Source organism: Phocoena sinus, chromosome 7, assembly GCF_008692025.1.
Source record: "Phocoena sinus isolate mPhoSin1 chromosome 7, mPhoSin1.pri, whole genome shotgun sequence".
NCBI classification, from domain to species: Eukaryota; Metazoa; Chordata; class Mammalia; order Artiodactyla; family Phocoenidae; genus Phocoena; species Phocoena sinus.
In genome coordinates this window covers 79,979,877-79,991,903 of record NC_045769.1, presented here as the reverse complement: position 1 = coordinate 79,991,903, position 12,027 = coordinate 79,979,877, and the positions used below count along the sequence as shown (strand labels likewise).

General features: G+C 39.2%; 1 protein-coding gene across 1 annotated transcript in view; it reads right to left on the bottom strand.

Annotated features, from left to right (window-relative positions):
• Window positions 1–12,027, bottom strand: part of NEB (nebulin) — a 277,224-nt gene that overhangs the window by 70,414 nt on the left and 194,783 nt on the right. Inside the window, 14 exon segments of the mRNA XM_032636744.1 lie at window positions 23–220; window positions 665–777; window positions 874–985; window positions 1,786–1,893; window positions 2,265–2,369; window positions 2,495–2,599; window positions 3,937–4,248; window positions 5,364–5,471; window positions 5,595–5,696; window positions 5,898–5,996; window positions 6,546–6,650; window positions 7,352–7,663; window positions 7,765–7,869; window positions 11,701–11,805. Of these exon segments, the coding sequence (XP_032492635.1) occupies window positions 23–220; window positions 665–777; window positions 874–985; window positions 1,786–1,893; window positions 2,265–2,369; window positions 2,495–2,599; window positions 3,937–4,248; window positions 5,364–5,471; window positions 5,595–5,696; window positions 5,898–5,996; window positions 6,546–6,650; window positions 7,352–7,663; window positions 7,765–7,869; window positions 11,701–11,805 (1,989 nt within the window).

The window sequence follows — 12,027 nt, the reverse complement described above, 5'->3', positions numbered from 1 at the left end:
ACCTGCAGAAAGGACATCATACATCACTCAACATCTCCTGTGCGTTTTGGGCCCGAATAACACTGGGTTCTTCTGGAAGAGATGTCCACTGGTGGAAGTAGTGTCGGTACTCCAGGTCACTGAGGATGTGCTGGCACCTTTTAGCCAGCACGTGATTCATCATATCATTGGGGATATGACTATCCGCTTTGGTGTCCTCATAATGTCTTCTGTAGTTCAACTAAAGAATAATATGTTTTTAAAGACAAAAAATAAGAAGGAATTAAATGTAAATTATTCTGATCAATCTCTTTTATAGTCTTATTTTCAACATAGATCAATACCTTTAGAATAGACTAAGGTTAAAAAATGACACTTAATATTCTCTTCTTCTTTAAAAATTTCCCATCCTTTTATAACACAGGGTAAAGAGTGACTTTGTTTTCTCCTTTTCCAAATACAGAGCCCTCACTGTGTTTGGAGGAGGCAGGAGGGAAAGGGAGAAAACACACAGCCATCAGAGGTGCACAGGGCTAACTGGCAGGGGCGGGGGACAGTCTCAAGACTGGCTCATTCCTCACCATCCCACCCCCCAGCTAATCTTGAACCAAAGGCAGATTATAAATAGGCAGACTAGTATTACACTTAAGTGTGCAGATCCTCTGTTACAGTGAACTTTGCTTACCGCACTCCTCATCTTTTGGAAATCCAGACAGTGAATCACGTTGGGGAACTCACTGATTTCTTTTCCAGCCAGGTAGTGACCCTTCAGCTTCTCATAGGTCTCTTTGTATTAAGCTGTGAATAGGTGCAACATTGAAAATCACTGGGACTTTCTAACCAGCCCTTTGTGGCTGGAAAGACTCTCAAACTTGTGAAAGGAAAAAGTCCTACTGACCTCACTGTTCACAAAGTCAGCATGCTTGGCTCCAACAATGGGAACATAGCGTTCGTCCAAGGTGTAGCCGTAGGCCTTGGTTCCCTCCCATGCTCCTTTATACAGTACCTAGGACAAAGAAAGGTGTATCAACAAAAGTTTGCATTCAACTTCTTTCAGGTGTCACTTGAAAGAAAGTAGTAAAATCAAGGCAAAATACTCATGATTAAAGGCAAGGCTTAAATCTTCATTAACAGCTGTTAGTGTGCGTACCTAAGAACAGGGCAGAGTCTTTGGGCTTGTTGCAAATTAAATCTACAGACCCTGAGGCATTTTATAACAGAGTTTAACTGTATTTACAGTTCTAATAAAAGTGAAAACAAATTTGCACACAGAGAGAGAATCACCAAAGATGGCTTCCCATTCGGCATATACACATATACGCTACACACACATCACTTTAGATTAGCTGAATTAAAATTGGAGGGCAAGTCCTCCACTTGTTGGCTGGAGATATATGTACATGATTGCTAAAGAGGGGACCAGCCTTTCCTCTCTTCTCTCTGTTGGTAGTTGCTTGGTCCTACGTGCGCCCGGAAGTGACATAGCTCTTGTTAGGTTATTGTCTCTCTCTTTATTTGAATGTCTCCCCTCACTTACAGGGGCTCCTGGAGGGTTTGTCTCATTGATCTTTAGCTCCTCAGTGCCTCTCATAGGGCCTGGCACATCACAGGGGCTCAAACAACACCAGCTGGATAAACATTATTTGCCCTGAATAATATGCTACTTCTAATAAACAAGACTAAATACAACAAAAACAATAGATCTCCTTATAAGTTCAGTTGCTCACAAAATCAGCCAAGAATATGAATACTGACAAGAGCTTAAAATTCGGAACTGAGTTGTATATCACATAAAATGGAACTTACGGTACTGTAGAGTTTTCCCATGTCTTTGGAATGGGTAATATATGGTGTATCTGGAGAAAAGGTATACTTGCCCTTTATTAATTTATTAAATGTTTCTTTATATTTTACCTGAGGGGAGAAAACAAAACAAAACCTTTGATTATTCTAAATGTATATTTAAAGTTTCACAAGATCTACCTAGCAAGATAATAATTAGTCTACATTTAGAGATTAACCAACTGGTTAAATTTCATTATATGATATATAATTTATATTATAACTAATATAATGGAAAGTTTTGGATAATAATTTAGATATTATCTAAAAGTGGGTACAGTATACCACCTACTAGTGACTTTTAAGACATTCTCCGCCAAAGATTTTCTTATAATTTACTCCCTATCGTCTCACACGCAGTTATCTGGAGTTACGCAAGCCTGTTCAACTACAGACAACTAAGTCTCCAGTTGTGTATCTCGTTATACACAAAGCAAACTTACATCACTTTGATTGACCGAGTTAATCTTGGCCAGAACAATCTCTGGAGGATCCACCACGCTTGTAAAGTTAGGATAGTTGGCAAGAGCATCTTTCTTATAGTTTATCTGCAAAGAAATAGAGACGATTAAGACAGGTGTCCCCCCTGCCCCCCCAAATGGGGATAGGTACATATCCCCACATGGCAGGTAAGGAGGCCAGGCCTTATGTAAGAAGAACAGGCTTTGCTTACCTGAGTCACCATTTCCTGGTTCTTGGTAACCCTCACATGGTCTACAGAATCCAGGGGGATCCAACCAATGCCTCGGAGCCACTCCAGGTCAGCTTTGTAGACTTTCTGAGAGCAGGAAGGGAGACATGATGCACGTATAAATGACTCAGGCACAGGATGACAAGCAGCAGGTTAGAAACAATGTTTTCAGAAGCTTTTTAGGGTTTTCTCTCTAGTGGCTGTTGTCTCATTGATTCAATCATGATTTCATCCGTACACCTGAGCAACATTTCTTGAGCCTGTTACTATAAATGAAGAACTATGGAAGGTTATTTGAGGTATAAGTATAAGGAAGACCTCTAAGTGTAAAGGAAAGTTACTTATAAAGTGCAAAGTGGTTAAAGGCTATGAGAGGAAGACCATGCAGATGCTGTGGGAGTTGAGGGTAAGGGACCATTGTTTTCATCTGTGAGCATAAGAGAAGGTTTTACCAAGGAAGTTATAGTTACACAGAAATACATTTAGACTAAAGGGGCATTTAGACTAAGTAAAGGAGTAAATGCTCATGTACTGTAGGGTTGGGGGAAGCATCCCTCCAGCCCATCTCTACCCTTCCCCCTCACTTCCTGAATTCTCTCAGGCCATCCCACACCAAATGAAGAGGAGTTGCTAATCTGATTAAAGTTCCACAGTAGTCATCCTCCTGCAGCAACCAGTGAGGTGGGATGTTCAAGTTCACCACCTGTGCTGCAGGCAGTCTTTGACATCCTGTTTCTGTTTTGGTAATTATGAGAAGACCCAGGTAGGGTTAGCTCCTCGGCGCACCTGAGCATCACATCGATGCATTGTGTTTCTGTTCCCTAAAGACTGCTGGTGGCAGGTAGAGATCTTGATTCAGCCTTCAATGGGAGCTGGCCTGAGATATATTCTCCATCCCAGCTTTAAACTCTGCATAAGGGATTCTGGGCCTCATGCAGCTCATCAGTACATTGTGTCCTCTTTGCTTTGATCCCTTGTAAGCAACTCCTTCATAAATGCCATGAGGAAGGAGACGCTCAGCAAAGCAAGAAGGAGGCATTCCCAGGTCCCTGACTATACTATCATCTAATGTAGTCAAAATCCCAACTCCATCTCAGCTCCCACCCCAGCCAATTATTATTTCAAATCATAAATTGATAATTTTCCATGCAAATGTGAGGAGCTGTTGATGGCAGAGATGGTACAAAAGCAGATTTCTAAAAAATTGACTTTGAAAGTTATTCAGAAATGCACAGTCAGTAGGCAAAGCTGTCTGTCACTGCTCCCAACCTTTCTCTACTTCATATCCAGTCTTAATTACCTTCTGAGAGCAAGCTAAGTATTTATGGTCCAAAGTGTCATAGACTGGTGGTTCTAGAATGCTGCTTATGATTCTCAGAGTAGACCATACGTTTCTAGATAATTAAGAAACAAAAATCACTTACATCGCTTTGTAGGTCATAGGCCTTCCTTGCCTGAATAACATCATTTTGGTCAGGGTGACACGTCCATTGGTGCAGGTAATTGCGGTAATCAGTATCACTGACAAGGGCCTGCCCCTCCTTGGCCACCAACACCGACACCATGTCAGGAGGTATATTGATTCTGGCCTTTGTTTTGTGATAGTGCTCTTTGTATAGTCTGTCGTTCTGAATCTGGCCTGCGTGCTCGAACCAAACCAGTTTAGGATCATCTCTCATCGTCGGGACACCAACATAATGACCTTTCTGCTTGACATGATCAGCTTTGTATTTCAGCTGGTGGGAAGAGGAACAGAGATCCCATCAGCTTTGACAAGCACACAAGGCAAAGGGGGCTTGAAACATCAGCAAACTCAGTCCCCCAGCTCTTTGTGTTACTCCCCCAAGAATAAATATCAAAAAACATTGAAATAGGGTGGGAGGGAGGCTCAAGAGGAAGGGGATACGGGGATATGTGTATACATATAGCTGATTCACTTTGTTGTACCGCAGAAACTAACACAACATTGTAAAGCAATTATACTCCAATAAAGATATTTTTTTTAAAAAGTAAAAGGGAAAGAGCAACAAGATTGCACGAAATAATTGCAAGATTATATATAAATCTTTTGTATAAAATAATAGAAATAAAATAATCATTATTTCGCTCAGTAGATGTAATTATTTAAGGAGAACCACGTAAGTACTGACAGGCTCTCTCATTGATCAAACTTTAGTCAGGCTCCCCTGGGCCCTCTTCTTGATGAGGGCTCCACTTTGGTCTCTGTCTTTGCTGGGGCTGCAGAGCCCAGTTTTAGCAAAAATTCTGTTAAATTTTAGCAGAGTTTAGCAGGAATCCCCCTATCCTTGATATCTCCTTTTAGTAACTTTCCGTCCACTGGACCCCTCACTGTTCCTTGGCTATAAATCTTCAATTGTCCTTTTTGTATTTGGACTTGAGCCCAGTTCTGTAATGAGGTTGCTTTTCCCCTTTTACTATAGTTTTTAAATAAAATCTATTTTTACCACTTTGCTAAAAAACAAAACAGAAACATTGAAATAAATAGATATGAAGAAATATCAATTTAAAAATAGAAAAATATACACTTATTTTCTAATTCTGGCAATATTGTATTTGAAAGCTTAGAGATTTTAGGGAAGCAGGGAATAGAAGAAAAAACAAAGACTTCAAACGATAGTTTTTAAAGAAGCCAAGAAAAAAAAGATGAAGAATGCCAAAAGCCCATGGGAAAAGGACCAGAAGGGAGCAAGTACCCTGACCATCCCCAAGCCTGGCCAGGCCTGCCAGCCAACAAGGAACTCTCCATTACGCTACATGCCTTAGCATAAATGGGTTCCTGCACAGGGAAGGTCCAGCCTTTGCAAAGCACACTCATATCAGAATAAATTACCTCGCTCTGAACGTCACCAGAGTGATGGGCATGAACAAACGGCACAGCATCCGGAGGCAAAATGTAACTTGTGGCTTTTTGTTTCTCCCAGCTTTCCTTGTAGAGATACTAAAAGACAGCCAGGACAAAGGGTTAAACCAAGGAGTCAGAATGGAGGGATAAATCTCCTATTGTTATGTTATGGTCCTCTGTCCCCATACAAAGTGCCAGGCATCCAGGTAAAATCCATACCTGGTCTAGTATTCGGGCTGCCTCCTGGGCAGCGTGCAGCTGAGGGGTTTCTGTGAGGGTGTACTTTGATTTGGTGTCATTCCAATTTTTTCGGTATTTAATCTAGAAATGAGAAGAAAGTTGGTAAGTTCTTTGATATTAAGAAAACATAATGCTGTCCAAGCAAATGCTAGCATCATTCATCTCAACGTTTACAATCTGTATCTCAGACAATGACTGCACGCTGAGTGTAAGTAAGTGGAAAAGCTTTGGAAATGATGTCTTCCCAACCGAGCAATTTTAGAATGACAGTCATGTACTTACATCATTTAGGATTTCACCACTTTGTTTTGCTGTCACGTAATCAACTCTGTCATCCACGGGAGTAAAGTTGAGAGTTTCTATTTTTGTGCGATATTTTCTCTATGGGAAAGAAAATATATTTTAGATAGCTGTAGTCTCTGGTCCTGTGTGAGTTGATAAAGATATGCTGCATTTAAGGACCCTTTCTCTACTAGAGGCATAGAATGCCGTATGTCAATGGCATCTTCCTGGCAATTTGGCTTTCTTCTTAGCATTTTATTTTTTAACAAATGGGTTGCCTTCTTACACCTTCCACAGATTTTAAAGTAGCAGATCTAGTTAGCTCCCAAAGCCATGTAATGTATCATTATGTGAACTCAGTTCATTTTTTTTTTCAACTGGACAAACTTCTCTCAAGTGTATTGCCATTGCTGACAAAAGAAGGTTTCTATTTATACAATTCTAAGCATTGTTGAGTGTAGATGGATGTGATTCCATAATGTGAAAGGGACAGTACAGGATTATTTTGGAAAAATGTATGTCTGGCTTAAATGACAGCAATTGAAATTGTTAAAACTGCTGATGGGGAATGACTGCATTTTGGCTCCTACAGTTTTTGCTCAGTCTCTTAGGAAATGTGCTGAATGGCAGGATAAGATCCTGGCATACCTCACTGAAGATGTCTGCAGCGTGCTTGGCATGATTGACAGAAACAGAATCATCTGGCATCCAGCCGATCCCACGTAACCATTCCAAGTCAGCCTTGTAAATAGCCTGTGAAAATAAGACCAGGAAGAAGTCAGTGACCCTGGTCATATTTATTCTATCCATTGGTCTGATGGAGAAATGCATTTTAAGAATGACATACTCAAGCAGCCAGACAAGTAACATAAGTAAATTAACTATGAGGCCAGGTGGTATGACAAACCGGCTGGGGACTTATTTGCTATTTAAAGGGGGTTAGCCTCAATTCAGCTCCAGGTTATTGTTGCAAGGGCTAATGCATGTCTGGAGCTGCATCCTCTGATTTTTTTTCAATAAAAATGGGAACCCCTAGATTTGTACACAAAATTCCCTGATTTAAAAGCCTTGGCAACTTAATTCAACATTTAAAAATACTGTGTCAACTAAAATAGCATATCTGTGACTACATCCTGACCATGGACTGCTGATATATTAGTTACAATTTAAACCTCTGTTGCTACTTAAATTCTATTAAAATAATATTTTCAGAGTAGCTGTCTTTAACCGGAAACAGTTAAGAACTATATTCACACTACCACTTATTTCTTGATACAAAGTCCAGATCCTTCATGGCTCTGGTGATTTTGATACCATACTATAAGGTCTAACCAAAACCAAATTCTTCGCTATACAAAGATGTGAAGTGATGATGCAAGGATTTAATGACATAAACTTTCTGGGAGTCATGGGAAAATGATGCAAGAGCTCAGGCTAAAACGCAGCCCACTCACATCGCTTTGCAGATCGTAGGCTTTCCTGGCCTGAATCACGTCCTGCTGGTCAGGCACGCACATCCACTGGTGCAGGTAATTGCGATAATCAATGTCGCTGACCAGAGCCTGGCAATGTTTAGAGTGCGTGATGGAAAGCATATCCGGAGGGCTCTGGAACTTAGACTTCCATTTGGCCCAGTGCCGCCGGTACTCTCTTTCATTCTGAATCTTGCCAGCTATGAGGGCCCAGCGGATCTTGTTGTCATCCCTGGCTGTGAGGGTACCCACGTAGTGTCCCTTCTGCTTCTCATGGTCAAGCTTGTATTTATACTGGAGACAGAAAAACAAAGCAGATGGATCACAGCATGAACTCTCAGTGTACCTAGGGCATTTGTTTGAAAAACTGAGGAGTTAAACAAGGCCATACTCACATCACTGGCGATCTCCCTGGAGGCCTTGGCGGCCTGGATGGGGATGGCGTCCAGCCGTACATCACAGCTCATCTTCATCTCATCCCAACCTTCGCGGTAAATTTTCTGAAGAGAAGGAAAAATAAGGTATCGTTCCAGATTCAAACTTACTAATGACTCCAAGGGTTCAAGTAGAATTAATATCAGAGGGGTGCCATTTCTGAAGTCCCAGACCAGTTTAAAAAAAGAATAGGTGAAAGAATCATTCTGTACCAGTGTACTGGAGAACAAAATCATATCTGGAATCCAAAGATCTGGGCTGCACAAGAGTTCTTTCTTTTCTTTTTTTTTTGAATTATAGCTTTGATGTAGCTGTTCATGGTTTATGTGAAAGGGTTTATCTGCCTCTTGTATTGGTGTATTAGTGGCACTGGGATATGTTTAAGTTCAGACATTGGCAGGCTAGTATTGAATTTCTCTAGTTTAATAATTCTTTAATTCATTTTTTAATCTTCAGAATTATAAACATTTTACATTTGAGTTTTTTCCTCTCTGTATGGTTTCTTAGATCTTCTAATACGATTGATGATGCATATTGTTTGGGAATGTTAGCTTTTCTTTCTGAAGCACCATTGGATGTAACGGCTATTTTCTAAGTGCAGCACTGTTTTGTTTGTAAAGAGAAGTCAGTTAAAGTAGTGACTGATTTACAGATAGCCTTCTAAAAACATATTCACATTTAAGTGGATACCTTCTGTACTGACGATGTCAGAAAGACTCAGAAATAAGAGTAATTTAAATGTATAAATCAGAAATCATACCTATCACTATGGGAGCTTGAACAGTGCAGAAAGGAGGAGTGAATTTCAATCACTGACAGTTTCATGGCCTTTTCATATTTGAAAAATGAGTGCTTAGATAAATTTTGTCCTTGTAATGGACAAGTTTTATATGAATTTTCATTCAAGTTTTTGTATGAATTTTGGGTGGTCCAATTTTAACATTTGACTTGTTTTTTTGTACAAAAGAAAAAAGTGTTCTCCACATTTAAATGTATTACACTAGAGAATATTTCATGCAAATTTGTAACTATGTTATTTAAACTTTTAAAATTTACTTTGTTTTATTACATATACTGTTACACTATTTTTTCTTATGTATTTTTTTTGTTTATGTGGTCAAATATATTTTTTATTTGAACTACAAAAAAAAATTGGGCTTGAGACCTAACTTCTTCACGTACTAATTTTGAGAATGTGGGCAAATTCCTTAATATTTTTAAGTCTCAGCTTTCCCATATGATACAAACAAAATAACAGTCTTACCCGTGTGATTAGTGTGAAGATTAAATGAGTTAATTTAACATGGATTTGCTTGGTTACCCATAAAATGATATACAAATATTCTGCAAAAGTTGTACTTTCTAAATGATGGAAATAATTTAAAATAGTGGATTTTATCGAGATTATACTACTGGCAACATCATGTATGAAGAAAGTGTATATTTTGGTTAACATTCAAATAGGATGTTTGATTTCTTCCAGAACAAAAGTCATTCTCATTAGTATCTAAATACCTAAATTTAACAACTTTACTTTTGGCATAGTTTCAATTACTAGTCTTGTTTTTATCATGATATTAATGGTAGGGTTCTGGTATTTCCAGCTGAGAAACTTATCATGTAAAAGAGAGCCCACGAGACTTTCAGAATTCCCCTGCCAAAGATACCTATGGCTCAGAAGGAAGAGGGTGAGGAGACTACACTGCAGTGATGAGCTGGCTGTTTCTTCATCCAGTCACTTGGCAGTAAGAGTACACTGCACCATATACTGATTCTGGTCCAGAAAAGAATGTAGCAATGCCTCAAAATTTTGTTTTCTTCCCAGCCCTTGGAAAAAATTAGCTCCCAAGAGGCTCATTACAATAGAGTTGGTGGTGCAGTTTGGCATAGGGTGAGTAATCTTTGCTTGGAAGGCTCCTTCTCTCACAAAGATTTATTATGTTTTGAAAGATGCCAGTTCCAAGCCATGGTGGACTGCATTAAGGTAGTATCCTTCTTCTAAGGTCATACTTGTTCTACACACAGAAAAATCTCTGTGATCTATGAAGGTGGTACATTTCTTGAACTTTCTTAAACTGTGAAGCTAGCCATGTAAGCGAATTCTCTTTTTATCTAATAGACTTTTTAGTTGATACTCTTCCTTTCCCTGGACATGTAATGATTTATTCTGCAAATAATGATAATTTTGCCTTGTTCTTTCCAATATTTATCTCTTATACTTATGTAATTATTTTGCTGTGAATAAGAAGCTTATCACTTAGCTACTTCCAGCTAATATTAATAAATGGTAATGTTATGGGTATCCTGACTTGACTGAGAAGCTTACTTACTTGAGGATGTGGCTGGCCTTTGATATGAGATTTATTCTTAGTTATGACAAGAAAATATTCATTTATTCTTATTTTGCTAAGATTTTATTTTAAAAAATAAGAATGGATATTGGATTTGCTCACACGTCTTTTTAAAAAATTTCTTTTAATTCATCAGTATTTATTTATTTATGGCTGTGTTGGGTTTTTGTTCCTGCATGGGGTCTTTCTCTAGTTGTGGCAAGCAGAGGCTACTCTTTGTTGTGGTGCGTGGGCTTCTCATTGCAGTGGCTTCTCTTGCTGCGGCGCATGGGCTCTAGGTGCGCTGGCCTCAGTAGTTGTGGCTCACGGGCTCTAGAGCGCAGGCTCAGTAGTTGTGGCACACGGGCATAACTGCTCCGCGGCATGTGGGATCTTCCCGGACCAGGGCTCGAACCCGTGTCCCCTGCATTGGCAGGCAGATTCTTAACCACGTGCCACCAGGGAAGTCCCACACGTCTTTTTTTTTTTTTTAAACATCTTTATTGCAGTATAACTGCTTTACAATGGTGTGTTAGTTTCTGTTGTATAACAAAGTGAATCAGCTATATGTATACATATATCCCCATATCCCCTCCCTCTTGCGTCTCCCTCCCACCCCTCTAGGTGATCACAAAGCACCGAGCTGATCTCCCTGTGCTATGCAGCTGCTTCCCACTAGCTAGCTATTTTACATTTGGTAGTGTACGTTAGTCCATGTCACTCTCTCACTTGGTCCCAGCTTACCCTTCCCCCTCCCTGCCACATGTCTTTTTAAATCTAATACAATGAGCATATGATTTTTCTCTTTTGTTTTATCACATCATTAGGTTTCTGAATACAGAACACTCTTGGCATTCCTGAATGAACCCTAGTTGTTTGTATCATATCATATTCATGTGTTACTGAATTTGATTTGTTAATATTTCATTTAAGATTTTCCCCATTATTAATGGTCTACAGTTTTCATTTGTGGAACTATCTTTGACAAGTTTTGATAATGGTGATGGCTTTCCTTGTTTCATTAGGCTGTCAGTTTGTTTATTTTTTGAGGTTTGGAAAGAATTCCCCTATGAAATCATTCTGCGTGACCCTGATATCAGAGAGGAGGAAGGAGAGTCTTTAATAACCTATTAATTTCTTGCAATATGTTTTTATTCTTTTTCTGGGCTCAATTTTAGTAATTTATAACTTCCTTAAAAATCCCCTATAGATCTGGGTTTTAAAATTAATTTGTATAAAGTTGTGAAAAGAACTCTCATAATTATTTTGTGCTCTTCTGAATCTGTTGTTAATTCCCCTTTTTTTCTTTGTGTGTCTCTTCATTCCTCTTTCATTATCTTTCTTGTCCTTGTTCCCTTCTCTCTTCTGTCATGTTGACATTGCTTCACCATAATTGGCCTTGCCCAGTGACTGAAAGCCAGGGGTCTGCCCCTCTCCTCACTCCTGGTCAAGGGCCTCCTTGCCCACTCAATCTTCTCTTCCCTGGCTATGAAGAGTTCCCTAGTGATATCTTCATACCAATCGGGTGACTTTCCAAACAAAAAGGGAGGCTGTTGCAGTACTTACATTGCTCATATTAAGAGTGTTGGCTCTAGCGAGATTAATTTCTGGAGTATCTGGCATTATGTGGATCGAAGTTTTATCCACGTCCCAAGCTTCTCTGTACTTTGGCTATGGAAAGAACCAATGATAACAAAATTACTTCACAATTTGTCATTTTGCTAGTTGTAGTGCACAACTTTCGATTTTTCTGATCCAAAATCTTTTCATACTAAGGTAAAAGTTTCCAGAATCTTTTCACATAAGTTACTCAAATTTGATATGAAATCTGCATTAATACCTTTTATTCATACTTCGAGTTTTGGTTTAAAATTAGTAAGCAATAACAAAACA